The sequence below is a fragment of the Falco punctatus genome (genome assembly GCF_963210335.1).
Source record: "Falco punctatus genome assembly, chromosome: 1".
Lineage (NCBI taxonomy): Eukaryota > Metazoa > Chordata > Aves > Falconiformes > Falconidae > Falco > Falco punctatus.
In genome coordinates, this window is record NC_137580.1 from 81,299,196 (window position 1) to 81,319,433 (window position 20,238).

The 20,238-nt window shown below is 39.1% G+C and overlaps 1 protein-coding gene across 8 annotated transcripts in view; it reads right to left on the minus strand.

Annotated features, from left to right (window-relative positions):
• Window positions 1-153: 153 nt before the first annotated feature.
• The window catches only part of MARCHF1 (membrane associated ring-CH-type finger 1), a 259,414-nt gene continuing 239,329 nt past the window's right edge, over window positions 154-20,238 (minus strand). For 6 of the 8 annotated variants that reach the window (XM_080371101.1, XM_080371105.1, XM_080371102.1 and 3 more), the window contains 2 exons: window positions 13,966-14,113; window positions 5,964-10,082 (listed from right to left, as the gene is read on the minus strand). In XM_080371101.1, the coding sequence (XP_080227227.1) occupies window positions 9,784-10,082; window positions 13,966-14,113 (447 nt within the window). In that variant the 3' untranslated portion in view covers window positions 5,964-9,783. Of the gene's footprint in view, window positions 1,980-5,963; window positions 10,083-13,965; window positions 14,114-20,238 lie in introns of those variants that run through there. The other 2 variants (XM_080371104.1, XM_080371100.1) reach the window with 2 other exon arrangements.

A 20,238-nucleotide genomic window follows, 5' to 3' on the forward strand; every position in this document is an offset into this window, starting at 1 on the left:
AATATATCTTTTGTCTGTATTTTTTTATTTTTTAATTATTTTTTAAATTATGAAATTATGTTGCTTAGGACTTAAATAGAAGGCTTGCTTTATGAAGCAACTCTTTAGATGCCTTTAAATGTGTCCTTCAGGAAGGTTCTTAGCAGATTCTCACTTTTAATACTGTAAAATAAAAAAAGAGGGGGGGGGGGGGAAGGCAAGGGCAAAGCCAGGGATAATTTCACTTTTATTTTGTGTGAATTTATAAATCACAAAAAAATCCTTATTAGAGCAGATCAGGTTGCCTGGGCACAGAAGTCACAGTTCAGATGTACTGTCTGTACATGTCATAGCAGTCACAGTTCAGATGCCTGTTAATTATGTGGAAATAATTATTCCTGGTAGATGATCTCCCTAGTACTTGATTCTCTGTACAGTTCTGTGTGTTAAACACAAGACTTTGTCATGGTAAATAGTTACGTGGGTTTCCCAGATCTCTTACAGATACCCAGGTGAGTATTTTCTTGGCTGCGTACAGTGTTACTGATGGTGCTATTCTGTTAACATCTATATTAATTTTTCCCTCTTTACAAAATAGGCTTGTGCTGTCCTTTCATGTTTTAGGAAACCAGTCTATTGAGTTAATATAGAATTAACTGTTGTCCTCCTTAAATTAATCTGAAGAAACCTGAATAAATTTAACAGACCTGAAGCATGTGGGAGTGATGTGTCACACATCTTCAGCTGGACCAGTCAGACCTGGCTGGAGGTCTTACCCCCTGACACCAGCCGTATCTCTAGGCCATCATGTCAGTGCTTTGTGTTTCTGTTTTAGAAATAAGCATGCTGAAGTTCAGGGCAGGCCTTTGATATTTTTTTTTAACTTTGTTAAATTGAGCTGTGTTGTATTATGTTTATGTTTTTATTTTTAGGTATTTTTTGATTATTAATCATTAGAATTTTGATTTATAAAACCTGGAAGTATTAAACTCCGGTGAAAGCTGGGCAGAGTAATTGGTGAGAATTAAAGCCATGTAAATGTGTGTTCAGTGCTTTGACAGATTTTTGCCTTTCAGAAGACATCTTAAATTTTTACTTGTATACAATATCTGATGTGCTTTGAAATTTTAAGTAGAAACATTGTAGAAAAAGTCACTTTCCCATCACGTTGGGTGAAATACAGAAGGAAAATGAGCAGTAAGGTAACTAGAAGGTGTCACAAGTAATGACAGTATATTAGGCTTACATTCTGGAGCATGCTTTAAAAAAAGTAGTCACGCAAAGTTATGAAGAATGAGATGTTCTATATTCCTTGAAACAATTCAGTTTGGCATTATAAAAAATAACAATTATAAAGTAATTATTATTATTATAAAGGAATTATAAAGTAATTATTATTTGTTTGGCTGGTGTGATAGTCAAATACTGGAAGTGATTTCTTTTTTAACATTTGTTATTCACACTTTTAAGAACACGTTTACAATTTGGACTTCGAGTTTATGGGGTTTGTCCCTTGAAATCCATGTATTCACTGCTTGTTTAGCTGGCTTTGAAACTGTCCCGTTGACCTACTGCGTAAGTAATGAAAAAAGAACAATTTCTGTGTGTGAACTTTTTACACTGAATTATCAGAAAACATCATATGTAGCTGATAGGTGTTCACACTTGAATTGAAAAGTAGTCTGGGCTTAAGCTGATGATGTGCAAGACCAGTTTACCAGGTAAGTTGAAAGAAAAAAACCCCAAACCAACCACAAAGCAAGCTATGTATGAATATATTTATTTTTTTTTTTCATTTCTGTGCTCCAGGTTTTTTATTTATTTTTCATTTCTGTGCTCCAGGTTTTTGTGCTGAGATGCCTGGAGCAAGGGGATGCGGAGAGTCTTTTGCCTCTTACTGAGACAAGATAGTAGAATCTGCTCTGTCATTTTGATAACCCAGTCGTGCCTGTGCTTTAAAGCCAGCTGTTAGGGTTTTGTATGTTGATGAATTTTCTTCCCTATGGTGGAAAAAAAGGATGAATGCTGTCAGGAGTTTTGAATTGTTATTCTGCTTCTTCAAAATTAAAATCTAGAAAGCTGCTGCTATTAAAAGTGGGAATGGGAAATATTTATGTGATGTTCTCTGTTCTTAAAAAATTGCTGTAGGGGATACCTTGACATTCTGTTAATTTGTAACTAAGGGTTACAGACTTTAATTTTAAATCCTCTACTATAATTCTTTGTAAGTGACAGGGTTTTTTCTACGGTCTAAAGATTAATTATATGGAAGACTTACTTGATTCTTAAACTTGTTGGATGTTGCATCACAATGTCCCTCTTTTTTAGTGTTTAACTGCAAAGTTGTAATAGTTAATTTCTGTAATTATTTGGGCTCATATTAAACATACAAAACTTCAAACAAAAAAGCAATGTTTTAACATGGAACTTAGGTTAAGAACTTTTTTTTTTACATGTACTTTCTAATTTGTTACACTGTATTTTTCAGTGTACTTACTGAGGTATACTTTCATTCCATCCAGACTTCTCTAGGGATCTGGCTGAATTACATTTAGACTTTGAGTAGCAGCTAAGTTATTAGTTGTGCTCTGATTCTGGGACTTAACTCTGTTGATGGACTCAGATGGAAAAGAAGCAGCTGGTTTTAATTCCAGTAGCAGTATGATTTATTTTTTTTTCATGTAAACAAAGCAAAAAACAAAATGTGAACAAAATTAAACCAGAAAACACTATCCTTCTCAAGGCTGGTTGTATGCAGTAGATTAATTAATTTACAGTTCTTTAGTGTTGGAAACTAACGTGACTGAATTTATGGAACTCTTCACCATGGCTTTTCAGTCTGCTCCATAAAGTTCCTTCTAAAGGGATGAGACTTCCAACATTTGTGATGTGGAGAAACAAGCACGCAATCAAGCACTTAGCCTCAGTATTGTATTTTTCCTTTTTTCTCTACCAGAGTACGTGTTGGTCCATATGGAACTCTAGTATGTGCAGCGAGATGCAACAAGTTGAAAAGGAAACATACATGAACCATTTTCTGAGCCATTCCTAAGGCTCAAGGAGTATACTTAAGGAGTGTCTTATGTGTGATATTAATTTTTTTTTGTCTTTGATTGCAGTAGCCTATTAGCTCATCTCTGTAATGACACTACCGTATATGAGGACCGAGTCTGGGATCCAAAAGTGTGTGAGTCCAACTTTTAAAAAACTTTTTTTGCTGGACACCTGACCGAAAGAGTAGTAAGAAAAGGACATTACTGCTTTTTTAAAGTTCTCTACTTAAGGAATCCTCTAGGCTTAGTTTTCTAGTAAAGGGCAAAGAAACACCTGTGCTATAGAATTATGTCTCATTGGCTTGAGCCAATGCTCATGCTACGATGCATGCATTGTATTTCTAGCTTCTAGATCTTTTTCAAGAGTAAAAACTCATTATTAGTGACTTCCAGACTTAGTTCTTAAAAAGAAGTTTTACAAAGGTTAAGAAACTTTGTTAAGATGTGATTTATGCACTGCAATTTAAGCTGTTACCTTAAATACTGCAAGCAAGATCCTGTGCAGAGTTCCTAGAATATAACTACAAATAAGCTGATGGAGGAAGACTCTGTAGTGGCCCTGTAATCAAGTTCCCTAAGCCTTAACTGCTTGTATTGTAAATACTGCCCAATTTTCTTGAAGAGTTTAATATGTAACTAGTTACCCCTTACAGATGAAAAGTAAAGCTACTTATATTTTAAATTATGTTATTAAACCAAAATGGCAGCATTATCTAAAGAAATGTAGACAGGTGGCAGCATTTTACTAATGTCAGCTCATATTCAAGTCCACAGTTAGCCAAGACAGTACCATGCTGATTTGAAAATTTATGAAGTGACAGTGCTTGTTGCTAGGATGTGAACTGACCAAAAATTCTAACCTGTATGTTTTTAATGAAATATTCTTCTTTTTCCCCAGGTCTCAAAATGTACTAGCAAACTAGATCTAAAGCGGCCCTTAATGAAGATTCACTAAAGCCTTTGCCTGAACTTTCTTCTAGACTGACTTGTTCTTCTCACTGCATCCTTCGGGGCTCCTGTAAGTAGCGGTCTCGCTTCTGATAGCCGTTAAAATTTTGTTGGTTGAGTTGTTGTTCTTTTCTGCAGTTAATATAACCCACCTAAATCTTGCTACTTTACTTTTGACTGCTATGCTGTTTGTGAACCATTACTAAATTTTGTAGAACATGTTGTTTACCATGTTCGCAGACATACGCATATGACGAGCCATGCTTTGTTATAGCCTTATTTCTTCAAATTACAGATTACGCAAGGTCTAAAAGCTCTGTAACTGGTGTTTGTTTGGTTTTTTTTGTTATCCCTTCAGAACTACCATTTATTGAAGTAGATGACCCTAAAGAAATAAGAAAAAGTTATCCTTTGTGTCATACAGGCTGGGCAGTTTCCCATGTGGCTTTCAAGAGAAGTTATCCATTGCTAAAATAAGACCCACTTTAGTTAATACACTTAAAAATTACTCTGACCTGTCCTCTTTGGTTTTCATTTGGAATACTGCTGATTATTGCATTTTTCTATATATTACCTTTGAGCTGTTTAAAAAAAACCCAACACACAATGGCTCTGTGATTCAGTTGGTATCAGTTGTAAGCATTTGCAAATAATAGAAGGGCAAGTTTGTCCCAGGGCCCATACTGTCCAGCAGCCTGGATTCATTCTGTTCTTAACCATGTTGCAAAATTTATCCAAGGTTATTTTCTGAGTTCCATATCATAGACAGTGGAAATGTAGTACACCATTCAAAATACTTCTGGTGATTCTTGGTTAACTTCACTTACTAGATGAAGCTCGCACAGAACAGCCTCAATAGTTTATTGGGGGTGTGTGTGAGTAAATGTCAAAGAACATGTTTCCTTGTTTATGTGTGTTTAACAGAGAGCAAACTGAACAAGAATGTTTTGTGTACTAGTGGTACCCTTCATCAAGAGGTTTGAACCCTTGTCTGCAAAGTAAAAAGGCATAGTGACCTGCACCTCTGTTCTCTTAATTCTAAAACCAAATTTGGCTCTTATTTTTCCATATGCTAGTAAATGGAAAGGAATATATCTTTATTATTAGAATTTCTCTGGTTTTGCTCTTTCTTTTGTATTATATATATCTTGTAGGGATTTGTGAATCTATCTTTGATTTCCACATTGAGCTAGTTATTATTCCAGCTAGAACTGTGATGTTTTGAAACTTAGCCCGCTCTCTCCCCAGCTGACAATCTAGAAGAAATACAGATGGATACAACCCTCTTTAGAAGACTAAGTTTGGAGTCTGATAGGAATGCTGTGTATTTATCAAGATAGGGTACTTTTTTGGTTTTATATGTGACAAAGTACAGAGAATCTTTTTATAACGCAAACGTAGTATTTCTTTTCATTAAAAAAAGCATTTATCTTTAGGCGTTTTTGGAAAAGGAGAAAATCTTACCAAGTAAAATTCTAAAATATAAAAAAGGGAACATGGTTCGTTCTGACAGTCTGAGGTGGGATTAGCTTTAAACCATTTAACTGTTTGTCCAACCCATCTTTAAAGCTTTCTAATGTTGGACTTGCCACAACCACATGTAACAAACAGTTCTTTCCAAGGCACTGCTCTCCTTAGGAAGTTTTCTTCCTCTTATCCTCCTGTGGCTGAAACCCGGTACTAGTTGTCCATTTTGCTATGGATGTAAACCCAGTTGCTTTCTCAGAATTCTTAATGGAGTTGAAGCCTGTTCCCAGTCTTCCTTTTTCCAAGTTAAACAGCCATAGCTCTTTTCAAGTGTTTTTGTACTGTGAGGTATTTTCCTGAGCATTTTGCCAAGGCGTGGTACCCAAAACCAGCCATGCTGAGCTAGCAGGTTTAGCTGTGTATGTTCTTCACCTTTCTTGCAAGAGCGTAGTCTTGCCAATTCAGGTTCAGCATGTGATACTGTATATAACAAAGTGACAAATGTAGAATACTGTGGTAATTTGGGTCATTTGTTTAATACAAATACATTTTGTTCACAACAATAAGCAGATACATTACTTTTGTTTCCCTTACCTTCTGTCTTTCAGTACACATTCACCCACAAAACATACAATTTTTATTTTGCAAAAGAGAGGGAGTTAAACAAGTAGCACAAACTTATAGTTCCAAATATTATACACAGTAAATTTTTTTCATCGTAGAGTAATTTTTATTGTATTATCAGAAATTATAAATGGTTTTTTATGGTGATGGGGAATTACTACGTTTTCTACACAAAAAAATAAACACTGCCTTCAGACAGAGCAATGTGTGAATGGCACAGTTGGACTATTTGGGAATAATCTTAATGCTGCTGATAGTTAGTTAGAAGTGGTACGTTTATGCCAGTTTGAAATAAACTCTGTAATGCTTGTAACTTGAAAAGAAATGTGCGTGTTCACAGATTAGGAGTATCTTGTTTAAAATTCCAGATCTGATCTGGCACCAGATTACTCCTACCTACCTTTATTCAAACTTCGCTTAAACAAGAATGCGGATTAACTCTTCTTGGTAATGGCAGCTCAGAGCAAGGTTCTGCCCTTGTGGGTTTAGCCAGGCTAAATTCCACCATCAGCATTATTTGCCTGAGGTGCACCGTGGCTACACGTACAGTTTGATAGAGATTTTTATTTGATATGTCATTTTCATTAAAAAGTCTTAGAATGTATCCTAAAACTTTCAGTGTACTGTTTTTGCAGGAGAGAATCCTGTGGTTATTAAATTGATACAGAAAATCGTGCTTTGTGTGGGAATGAAAAAACACTGATTGATAAGCAGCTGTCTAGTGTCTGTATTCGTGCACCTTCCTTACTCTTGCAGCCTGTACCCAAGGCATGGTGGTGTGAGTGGCTCCTTGCCCTCCCAAAGAGGTTGCACCCTGCTTCAGAAACGAATTCCTTCCAATCCTGCATGAAATCCCTGAAAGCTCTAGAATACCCAGTGCACCTAAGAAGAGAAAGGGAGGTACGGGCTAATGCTGTAAAAGGTTAGAGACTGCTTCAAGCCTGCTGCGATCTCTCACTGCTGACTTGTCTCATGGTCTGTCTAAGTGGAGAGGGTCCCATTTTACTCCCTTTCCCACTGACCAAATTTAATACTTCAAAGGGAGAGGAGGAATTTCAGCTGAAGTCTTTCTCCTTTCTTAAACTAACGGTAAGCTCAGCTGCACATGTAGTTGAGTACCAAAATAGTGTTTTGAAATTGAAGTCGTTAATATAAAATTTTGCAAGTTCCGTTGCTGACTTTTCAGTGTATTTTTAAAAATGTACAGCAATCTGGTTCGATGCTACAAATCTGCTCTGAGAAGCCTCAGGTATTTTTTATGAGTTAAATTTTATACTTGTCCAAGAAAAAAACCAATGTGAATTAGTCTCCAGTAAACTGTGAAAAGAGAGGATAAAATATTTTCAGTGGGGTGATGATGCTACAGCGGGTCAAAGAACAGGCTGGCTAAAGATGCAGGGTTACTGCCACTTAGTAAGAAGCTTTTGGATTATTTCACAAAACTCTTAGTTATCTTCCAAAATAATGTTCCTTGTCAGTCAATTTTGCTATGATTATCAGTTTTTATTGTAAACATCATTCCAGACATTTAGATGCAGCTAGTAATTTCAAGTGTCTTAACTTCCGATATCATGAGATTTACTTTTTAGCAAGTAGATTTAGACATTTTGAAAACTACACTTTTGCAGAGCGTCTTAAACATGCCATTACAAGGCATTCCTTAGTCCTGTCATCATTTTCTGAAGACCTGAAGTCTCCTCCACAATTAGAAAAATGATTTGGTTACTCTTGTATGTGATTTCAAATAAGAAGCTGCTATCATTTCACTTTGCAATTGTATAATTATTAGAAAGTTGTTTTATCTGAAAAGTGCATGTCATTATGTGGAAAAAACCCACGTTAATCCAACTCACCTGGAGTAACTTTCAGCAAATATTAATATGTATTTAGAGCCTGTTCAGTCACCAAGATTTGGTGTCCTGTCTAGCCAGATGACAATTACTTTGTCACAGCCAAATTACTTGAGCAATTCCAATACAAAAGAATATAATGGTCTGATAAAAGACACATTTCTTGCCGAAACTACTACTTCCAGTATTCCCTGAGCCTTAAGCCAGTAAACACATTAATGAAGGAATGTCTAATATATAACCTCCAATACATCTTAGGCGCAGCACCCTGGATATTTGCAAGAATGGGATAACTCTGTTATTTAATTGTAGATATTGGTGCGTGTAAAGAGGAAATTTACCATTAGAAACTGTAAGGCTTCTGTAGAAGGTCTAGTTCACTTGTAAATGTGGCAGAATTTCCCCTTTGAATGAACCTGTGCTCTGCTATCCTCTTTACTCTGGTTATTTGCTTATTTACTTTTCCTCCTTTACCTAAATACAAGATCAAAAAGCAACTTTCAACTTATTTTAAAAATATACGTTACGTTCAGGCCGCAGACTTGTCCAGGCCAGTATGTAAGTACTCCAGGTCAACACTCGCTGTTGTGTCCTGATGGTGAACATCACAAGTATGAGAAGTGAATCACAAAATTGGTTTTTATATAAAATTCACCCTGCTGGACACAGTGTTATATCCACATTCATTTATCTGTTGCACCCTTTAATGCTATTCACACTTCATTTTTATATGAGAATGCTCAAAACACGAAGTTAACAACTGAACTGTTGAATCTCTAACACCTCAAGTTTACCTGTACAGAGGGAAACCATTGTTTTATGTTTTCAGTCAGGAAGACAAAACCTAACTTTTCAGAACAAGGAGATAAAAACTAATTGTCTTCTAAGATATGTAGGTATATTCTCTTAGGTCTACCTTTCTGCATCATGAATCTTATTAAACCCAAAATGGCTTCCATCTTCCCTATGTGTCATCCTTTTTCAGACTTTTGATAATATGCAGCTTGCTTTTATATGATTCTGCAGCAAACTGCATTTTTTCACTTACAGTCCTGCCTCAAAACTTTGTGTATCCAATTTCAAATTCACTCTTACAAAGTAAAATAAACAGCTGAGCTGCTCTTCTAAATACGTATCTAAACGTTCTTTCCTTCCTGTACTTTGCTGACAGCTATGCTTAAAAAACATACCTGTAGCTTATGGAGACATGAGTTTATACTGGTTGAAATCGCTTACTTTTAAAAAATTCAGGCATATTTAAAAACAATGCTACCCTTTAAATGTTTCAAATATCCTTAGTTGCCACAGCTGCCCAAACATTCAGGCTCCACTGCAGTCACATGAACATGTGTTACTGCACGAGGCTTAGAGAGTGAGTGCTGCGATACAGCTCTTGTTAACTTGATTCAGTTAATGCATATAACTGGTACCTTTTTGAGGAGTATCTTTAAGAAGATAAACAGCAAGTAAAATTTTTAGTAGTAAACAGATGAAAGGTTTTGTTTGCTGTAAACAAAATGATTATATCAGGTCTGTTTCTATTTTCCCAGCCATCCAATTTAAAAAAAAGTAATCACATTGGTTTGGCATTGTCTGTTAAACCTGTTCTCTATTGCACTTTCTACACTTCCACTTTCACTACACTTGCTGACTAGTTGAGAAGCTACTTCACAAACATCACATTCCATACAGTAACAAGTTGCTTTGCTGCATCCATTTTCCTTGTAGAGTGTTGTTTTTTGTGTGGTTTTTTTGTTTGTTATTTTAACTGAAAAATTGCACAGTCATTTCTGCTCTCTTTTAGCATTTGTAGTGTAGAAAACACTACGCCTTATTCTGCAAGGAAGAAACAACGCTGTCTGTCAAACGGGCATAACCTCAGATGTTTCTTCAGCTGCCGGCTGAGAGTTTGTACCTGTCTGTGCTACTCGCACCACCACTGCATCCTTGACGTCTGAGGTCTGAGTGCAGGAAGAGTTCTTCTCTTCTAGTTTTTTGGCGGTGTCTGGGCAGTTCTGAACAAAGATCACTCTGTTGTAGGCTTTCAACCTGCGCCACAGCTGAACATAAACCTTACACTGCACATACATGAAGACCAGGCCCCCTGTGAATCCAATGGCCACCACAACAAGTTTTGTCCAAAATGGCCATTCAAGGACACCTTTGAAATGAAACATTGATATTTATTACCATTGTTATATATCAAATATCGAGTACTGAGCTTCTGTAAAATATTTCTATAAGAAGCCACTTGCTAAGAGTCCCCAGGTATGTACATGCTGTGGGGGCAGTTGTGGCTCAGAGGAAGCAGTAGCAGTCTGCAGTACCATAGGCCAGCCAAGAAACCACAGCTGCCTCCCACTGTTATAAATGAGTTCACAATTTGGTCAAATAAGACAGGCAGGGCCACTCTCACAAAGGAAGCATAATGCTTGATACAGTCAAACCCAACACATTTTACTAATGTTAAATAATATCCCCATATTCAGTAGCTTGCAAAAATATAAGTACCAAAATCAAGGTAACTGGATAACTTGGATTATGCACATCTTCAACAACAACTGATTTTTTTTCAATTGTGCTACAAGCCCAACACTGTCTAGAGTACCTGGAACACCAGCACTGACAATACTATTACCTGGTCCTAGCTTCATCCTGAAGCCAGGGTATAGTAAAAAAAGCTGGTGGAAAGGACTCTTATCTCTTCCATCACCTGCCTTCATTGGCCACTTTTTTCCTGCTGTCTGTGCAACCCCCCCGAACACACCTATATAAAAAAACAGAACTCACATTCCTGTGTACTAAAAAAGTTAACTTTACAGGTTTTGGGGTATATTCTTAACTCTTCTTATTGCATTGATCAATCACATTGATATTTACAGAAAAACGCATGACTGCTAACACAAAAAAGCTAGAAATGAGAGCATTTGAACTGGATTATGGTATGAATAATGTTAAAATTATTTGCTTTGGCCTAAAAGTTGTGTTAAGATTTTAACAGAATAAAGTGATGTTGTATTAAGAACAGCCTTCTCATTAATTCATACCATTGCATCTACTTTTTTCAACTGTTTGGTAACCCAACATAAAGGAACAGCCACCCCCCTTCCCGTTACACATTGACTCACCACATTTAAAGAGTAAATGCTATACACAAGAGTCAGACCTCTGTATCAGTGCTTAAGCTGTCGCTCTGAACGATCTAAACAGGTTTGTTGGCCCTATGTGGAAGCTCTTTGAATAACTTTTTGCTCACGCAGGAAAGCAACCTGCGTTCCTTTGGGACTGGGCAGAAGAGCTCCAGTAGAGGAGCTGGTCCTGACTCACACCTGGTATCTGCGCTCCTCAGAAGCAAGCCTGTCCTTTTAGCCAGCTGTGTGAGCCATGAATCCAAGTATCCCCTTTAAAACACATAGTAACTGGGCTTTTAATTTAGTAAACAAATAGAGACCAAAAGGAAGCATATTAATTACTGGGAAAGCATGCAAACTGTTTAAAGTAGCTGTAGTTTTCCCTGTTGAGGTAACTTTAGTAGTACTTAGAAATGGTAACAATGTATGCAGTGATGTTGCTAGCCAGTTTTTTTGTTTTTTGTTTTTTTTTTTTAATTTGCAGCAAAATGAAAGCATGCAAAGACCATGTAAATAATTTTGCTTCTCCCTAATCACTATTACTCTGGTTAGTTGAACTTGCCAGGGACAAATCCTTTTATATTAGTTTCATAAAACATTTGTCATGCCTTTCTCAAATCCCCTGTATCTGGGACAAGAAGAAGTAACAAAGAATACTTTGCTAAGGTGTGTTAAAGAGTGATGTGTTTCCCCCAATCCCCCCACCCCTTTAGTAACTACTTTTAAATATCACTGTCTCTTTCTTGCTCTTGATTATGAAAACAGTATGGTTTGCATCCAAGTCCCATGAGTGGGGCAGTGACACTTGGGAGCAGTAAGTCACAGCTGGAGCGTGGAGCCGGCAGAAAGAGGCTATCAGCTTTCCTTCAGACTTTCTTCAATCTCTTACCAGTAAACATGTGCTGCTGCAGCACATGTTTCAATACAGGAAACATCATGTTTTGCTCAACTGGTGCAGCCCAGTGAATTTTGTATCTTTCAGTATATTCCAGCTTTGCCGTATTTTCACCGACTCGGGCTTTGTTAGGAGAGACAAAGCTCTGCTAAGCCTAGACCTGTTTCTTCAAGCAGAGCCAGTTTATGTGAAACTTGATTCCCTACCATTGGTGCCATATACATTCTAGAATACTTTTAAATATATTTTAAATTGTCTTTTATATAGACCAGTGACAAGTTTACCAATTAAGAGGCCTACACTTTTAGTTATATGCCTCATATGCTTCTGTAAGGAGAGGAAAAAAAAATCCCTTAAAATATTTTGAGGTACATTTAAAAAAGGGATTTTTGAACTTACACAATATTAGCAAACAGTACTAGTATCATTCAAGGCTTTCACTTTTTGTCCTCCTCAAAATGTGTTTATAAAGTGTTTTTCCTCCAGCATTCACTTTCTTTTTTCCAGTATTTCTCATTTAATCAGAGATAATGGAGAGAAAAGCAAACTACATGTATGTCTCTTCCCCACCACCCCCAAATACATGTTTGATTTTGTAAAAGCACCCTCAACAAGCAAATTTTGGGGCAAAAGAGTTCTCTTCACAAACACGTATGTTGGAAGTAGCTCCAAGGCATTTCTCTGTCCATTTTTAAATGGGGAGAATCATCTGTTACACTTGGCAAACACTGAATTCTATACAAATTGTAAATACTTCTTTAGCTCACCAGGATTGGTTAATGCGATTCTTATGCATTCTATATAACAACAAAAATTCATTTTAGCTGTACTGTTGTGCAAGTTCAGCTAATCCACAGAAATACCTTTTCCCTTTTTAATGAGCAGGGTGATGTAGTTGCATTCATAAATAGAAGTTCAAAGCCATTCCTAGTCCTGTCCTCAGGGCCAGTTTTTGTGAGATGAAAAAGAGGGTTGCCCTTTTCGAAAGAATGCAAAACAAGACTGCAGTAGACATCTGTCTGTGACTTACTGAGAATTGTTACATATTTTCCTCATAGGCAAGAAAGGGAAGCATCAGGAGTATCATCAAATACTTATCTAACTAGCAAAGCACCAGGCTCCACCTGTTTTGTTTTCTGTTAACTTCAGCGTACAGCACAAAGCTAGAGACCTTTGTGCCTCTGCTGTGCTTCAAGTCAACTCGGAGCAGAGTGGAAAAGCTTTTAATCCTCTTCATCATCACGATTGTATTTAAAGACTAAATTTAAGACCGAACTGACTTAGATTTGAAATGGAAAACAGTACTTCAGTTTGGAATGTAGTTTCCAGATGTGGCAAGTATCGTCCAATAAGAAACCTGCTTATGTTAAACATGCGTTTTGTAACACGTGTCCAGTTGGGTTTTCAGGATCTCCACAGATGGAGACTCCATGACCTCTCTGTTCCAGTGTTTGACCACCCTCACAAAAATCACAGCTGGAACATGGACCTTCACAGTGAAATTCTGTTTGAAAGGATGCAGGAATGGCTTTCCAGGTTGCTTAAGTGCCACATGAAGGACTAACACTGGAACGTGGTCCCTTGGAAGCTCATATTGGGAAGCTTTTTGAGGAAAGTGCTTTTACAGGACATTGAGGTTCAAGTGGATAATATTTATAAATCTGCTCTTTTATGACCTGAACTTGTACTGAGCTGTTTGAACTTGACCCATCTTTTTGTCTGAGCTTTAGAAATATCTAGATAATGGGAGATTAACCTAGGAATAAGCAGCAGGTTAGTTAAGCTGTTGTAATGATTACACTAAGTAGAGGTGTCACTGCAGGGTTGTAACATAAGCTTTTATCGCTGCTGCATTCATTACTTTTACATTAAAGCATGTGATGTGGCCATGTGTCAGTGACCTGGTACTGAAGAGCAGTAACATAGCTGTTACTATGAACAGTAAGATGTTACATAGCTGCCTTTCAAAGCCATCCATTGCATTATCAACAAGACTGAAGAATGTAAAAGATACTTACCGTTATCATTACCTTGTTTAATTTCCTCAGCGGTTCTATCAATTAAAACATACAATGACCAAACAACACAGGTAATTGCAATTATGTGGAATGTGACTGAACAAACTATTTTCCTCCTCTCGCTTGTTGTCATCTGTAGTTTCTCCCACTGTAATAACAATAATAACAACAACAACAACAATAATAATAATAAGTAATTTTTAAAAAATAATTTAAAAAATACTGGAAAATTTTGCAATAAAACTGATTAGACTATTATGGATCTTTCTACCAAAACCCCAAGCAGTAATAAAATAAATCCTTTCATTTTTACAACGCACATTACAGTAGTATGTGCACTGTCACTGTAAAATTCTAACGCTCTCGTTTTCACAGATTCAGAGGAATGAGGAGTTCTGTTCTGTTTCTGTCTGCTTGTGAATGACATCTAAAGTAATTCCGTTGCACTGCAGCTGTAACATATTAATAGGCAGGTAAAAAGCTGAGTATTTATTGTAACTTTACCTGATGGACACTTCTGGTGATGAAAGAAAAAACCCAGATGCTAGCTTGTAATACTTAAACTATTCTCTGCTATTCTCAGCTGCTTAAAATTAGAGGAACGCAGTTGTAGAACAGTCTTCCTGTAAACAAAGGCATCAGAAATGCAACTGCATTGAGGATTAAATTCAATAAACTTGAAAATATGATTACGTGGAAATGATTGTAATGTGATAGCAGTCAAATAGCCTCAGCAATTCAGGAAGGATCTGCCAGGCACAGCTTTGCGAATTGTGGTACTAAATCCATCATATGTTTGTGAGTTACAGCACTAAGTCCTACCTTAAGGCTATATTAAGATGAAATAGGCTATTCTTTGCGTTCAAACAATGCGACTCTCAAGGCGATTTTTTTTTAATCTCGCTTGTGAAGACATTTTTTTCATCATTTCTTGAAAATAAAACCCTTCCCTGCTAAAATGCTTGCCTTTGGAAACAGATGAAAGCATACGACATTTAAAAGCAAAATGCCTCAATTCCGATGAAGCTCCCGAAGCCCATCGCCAGCATCTGTGGAACGGAACAAGTGCGAACCACAAGCCAGGCTGGGAGGTGCACGATGGAACCGTGCTCCGGCACCCACGCCAAGCTGGGACCAGAGCACGGGCACAACTTGGACTGGGGCACAGGCACAACTGGGACCAGGGCACGGCAATAAAATGTCATTACGAGGGCTAACTCAGAAATGCATCTTCCTGCCCCCAGCTTTAGAGCAATACACGGTGGGCCAAACAAATTTCAGTCTTTCAAAGCAGTTAAAACTTGCAAGTATCAGAGCCGTTGCCTCAAAACACAATCTCTGTAGCATTTTCTAGTCCTTGCCAAAATTTTACAAACACAAAGCTTAAATAACTGTTCAAAAGAACTGAAATATTTCCTGAGTAATTACAAGGAGACAGAGCTAGCAGTTTATTTACCAGCTGATGCCTTGTTGCAGTTTCTGATACATCTGCTTAGGAGTGAAAACTAAGCTTGCTGGGTTTTGTATGGTAGTCTGAAAAAATTGGAGGCATTATAAACAAAAAGTAATAAAACAAACCACCAGAACATTATATTAACCGTAGTTCACGTAGGTAGTATTCAGCGGTCAGACCAGACAGACTGTGGCGTTATCATCACAAGTCTTACAATATCGTTAGGGTCACTAGGTTACACAGCATTTGACCTGGAGACCTACGTCCTTTTTGCAGTGAAAATTCAATTCAAGCCTTGCAGCAGGCTTTCTTTCCAGAGAAAAAGTTTTCTTTGTCCAGATGGAAAAAAGGATTTTACCTTAACCCTTCACTCACCTGTGAATGCTTTGTGAGAGATCAACATTGAATGAAAAGAAGAATGAATTGTGTTAAATAGAAATTCTCTGACATCTCAACTCTGACGCTATACTTTTTGGTCTGTTGGAGAGAAGATTCTGTGCTAAATTTTCATTGTCGTGTAGTCTCATTATAGCCATTTTACTCTCTGTAACATATACAAAAGCCTTAGCGTGTTGATCTGAACGCCCAGTCAAATAAAGCTTTTTCATACGGAATTCTAAAGTCAAAGAAAAATGCTGGTTACTCTAAATGTGAACATTTTGTAGGTGGAAAAGAAGACAAAACCAACACCCAGGACAGTAAAAGGAACAAGCTCACAAACTTCAGCTGAGATTTACATGAAAGGTATAAGGAGAGGGAGCTAGCAGAAATGAGCTAAAGCAGGCCTTTTTTTGCTAACATCCCATGATCAAATCCAGCCAGAAAGCAAGCCAAGGCTCTGCTCCCTCCCTCTGGCCCCGCTTCTCCCCCAGGACAGCATGCCTGTGTCCCCCCTACCCACAGGCACGTCACCACCCCAGGATTAAGCTGGCTGGCAGGAGATGGGGAGAGGCCACCAGGGCGTGGGTGGCTACGGAGCTGGAGGATGGTGCAGAGCGCCTGGTACTGCCCGCTGGGATACAAGAAAGGAGCAAGGAGCGACAGACAGGCGCAGGGGGGTCAGGGGACTCAGGAGCACTAACAGCTCTTGGCGTCTCCCAACCTGTGCTGCTGTTCTGCCTGGCTGAGCTGCAGGGCCTGCTCCCCTCTCTGCTCAGGTCCCCGTGGGCTGAGCTCAGAAGGGGGATCCAGTTAAATGTGCTCTGCTCCTGGTGATCCCTGTGGAAGCTGAGGTAATTTCCCCATCCTACTCATGTATTTTAGCTCGGCTGAGCAGAGGGTACTATGTGACTACTGTCACACTACTAGATGAGTGATGTTAGTAGATAGGCCAGCAGTTTAAGTTGCCCTGGAGCAGAAAGTGCAATTCACTATTTTAGGATTTTTGCAATATGCTTAAATCAAAAGTTTAACCGTTAATGCTAGCACAGACTTGCTTGAATAAAAGCACAGTTACGTGATATAAAAATTGTTTGAAACTCTATAGCAAAGGCTACGAGACAACAATATACTGAGCAGTGAAAGCATCAACCCCTTTTACTTGCGCTTTACATTCCAGGGCTTGATACGGCCTGACGCTGGGTGGGCAGTGCTTGGCAGGCGCTACGTGATGCGCTACAGATGCCACACAGCACATTAATGCCGCCTTAACCCCCGACAGGGTCACCCCTGCTGTGTTTTGAAGCTTCTGCAGTTCTCATGGCTTTCTACGTTCATGATCACAAGATAAAATAAATTGCATAATATTTTATTATTTTCATCAGTGATCTAAAAAACGTACAGCCATCAGGTTGATGACACTGTGACATACCATGGGTAGAATATCAGATGCTATCAAGAACAGAAAAATAACACAGAAGTAAGTGCCCAGATGCAATTTTCCTTGGAGACTGACATGTCAATTCTAAGGTGCTATAGGGACTGGAAGGAGAGAAAGAAACGGAAGACTAACAGGCAGAGGAGACATTTATAATGACTTGCAAATGACTGATAGAAAAACACACTACTTTTTTCCCAGGCTTCTCCGAAGCACCCCTTCACTGCTGTACATCCCACTGTCACCACTCACAGATTGCTTAATCCTGGCAGCAATACACACACAGGCTGGAAATCATCACAGGCGCAGATGGCTTAATGTCCTGCAATCGCCTGAGCATCCTTGTGCGCCACGGAGCAGGTGTGCTCGAGCACTCCCCAACACCTAACAACCGCAACGCCTTTTTCCCGGTCACCGAACAACTGCACGATGCAACAGTGCGTATTCCAAGAAGAAAGCCTGAAATACCCGCAGCCCCCTTTTTATTTTATTCTGAGTAAGGTGTCTGAGCATCGCACTTGCACTGTGCTCTGCAAACCACTGGAGGGTGGTGGGAGACTGCCTACCTGCTTCAGGGTGTACCAAGAAGGGGGAATGAACTGTCAAAGGGAAGATGCTGGATTGTAAATAGGATCAGAACCACCCCCCCAACCCAGCTCCTACTTACAGCTACTTCTGGAACCCGAGGTGTGCTGAGCCCGTCCCGCTGGGCTGTGCTGTGCTGCAGGGAGCAGTGTGCCAGCCATCACCGCTGGCCAAACTGCCCTCTCCTAGGGTCCCACCGCCTGTTCTGGGTTTGTTTCTTGGAGAAACTTGCTCTGAAACTCAAAGGGAACAGCTACTGATTTCATAACCCGCTGCCGCAATTACAAAACGCAGTCATGAGTCTTCTGGGGAGAGAAAAAGAATTTAAAAACGGGAAAAAAAATGAATGGCCTACTCGCAGGGAACATCTAAATAATATGTTCCCAACCACTTCCCTTTACCGTAACACAGTCTGAGAAAATCCCCGGTACTTATTTAAAGGACCAAAGTTTGCCTCCTGCATGTCACTTCTAATAAAAGCTTGGTTAATCAATATGCAACAAATAAATATGGATATTTTTAACATCCTCTGAAACAGGTTGTCTGTGGATGTGGGGATGCTGCTTCACATTCTAGAAATCCCAGTACAGCCTCTCTTCTTAACAGAAGTAAATCTGCAGTTTTAATTCTGTCCTGTATGTTAAGCTTTCTGCGAAGTGGTTTCATAATGGCCCAACGCAGAACCCAAAGTTCTCACTGCTCACACAGAAGCCATGACCACACCACGTAACGGCCCTTTGCAAGCTTTGCTGCTTACGCTCCTTTTCCCCACCTTCAGGCTGCAGATCTACTGCCCACCTGCTGCCACCCACCATTCTGTGTAAGCATGTCACCTCCTGCTAACGGTCATCTTCTGTCACGCTGGCCATGGGTTTTTGTCTACACAGATTTCCTGCAGCAACTCCCCATCTCTGCAGGTTTGCAGATTCACACCTTCACAACCGAAGGTCTCTGTCCTGCAGGGGCTCATCACTGAGGATGCCAAATCAAAGGGGGAGCTAACGGGTTACTTTGCAACATGCTATGAATGCTTGGACTTCTAACTCCTGGGTATTTTCAGGAACACTATTTTTAAAAATTTCACATAGGGAGGCCTGACAGGGAATCAGGTATGGGCATAACGTTGCTGACGTTAAATATTTCCCCCGTTCTGATGTTTTTCGCCCTATCCATCATTTAGCAAAAAATGACCACAAATGTAATGTAAACAGCACCCACAGCTGGGACTTCCTCCTGCTCTCACCTACAGCTAAAGTCATCATGCAATGTTTTCCAAATTCTTTCTACAATCTAAAGAAGGCTTATGAGACAACCTCTACCTGGAAATCATCATGCTTGCAAAATGAAGGCTAAAATTATTTACTAGGGGCTGTTGTAGAAACTGCACTCTGCACACAGACTAGGGATACACAGAAAAACATCTTTCTGATCTCAAACCAGGCTTGCAGGATCTAGCCAACACTTTTGAAAAACACTCTTAAGAACTGTAGCAGTGCGTGAAGAAGTGAGCCGGAAGCAAAGATGTGCCAGTAACCTGAGCATGTAGCTCAGAGTTATTTATTTTCTGTGGGTTAGGGAGGGTGTTCTGGCCACTTCTTGCAGTACTAATTGGCTCAGGCTCCACAGCAGACAGTTCACTACTATCAACCTACCAGCAGGAGGAAAGCAGCTGCAACAGGAGTCTGCAGGAATGGAATTTGTGCAGTGGATGGAAGAGGAAGAAATAATAGTAATAAAGGACAACAGGGTTCCACACGCCAGGAGAATAAAATAGCCTCCCGCAGATTTGAACTGTGGATGAGAGATGAGACTTCAAACCTTGTAATTTGAATAAAAGCATTTTGGGCCACTCTGTGCCATCCAAACAACACGTGGTTACAGCTGTGCCTGAGCGCCTGCCCCTCGGTGCAGGACAAGGCATGCCTCATGCATCCTGCGCCAAGGCGAGGGGTGCCCCTCACACCATCCAGCAGAATGTGGCAGGGCTGAAAAAAGGAGGGTTTGGGCCATGAGAACACCTCCTCCATGTTGTTTTCCCCAAATACATATAGAAGATATTCAGAGAGGAAGAACTGGGGAGGTTTACAGAAAACACAGAAAATATATTTGTCATTGCCTTTTGTCATAAGATACGGCCCAGAGAAGAAACTCTTCTAAGGATGAAGAACAGAAGACCAGACTCTGCTACGTCAGCCACTGAACACAAAAATGAAATAAATGTTGAAAATCCCATGTCATATGGTACATCATACAACTGTATCAATCCACAAACCTTACCTTGATCTAGTTATCTCAATTAGATGAGCTGGTACAACTTAAAACACCTATTGAAAGTTTAAAACTGAACCAGGAATACGTGCATTTCTAAAGTCAAACACACTTTAGTTCACTTTTATGTCTGATATGCATGCCTAGAGTA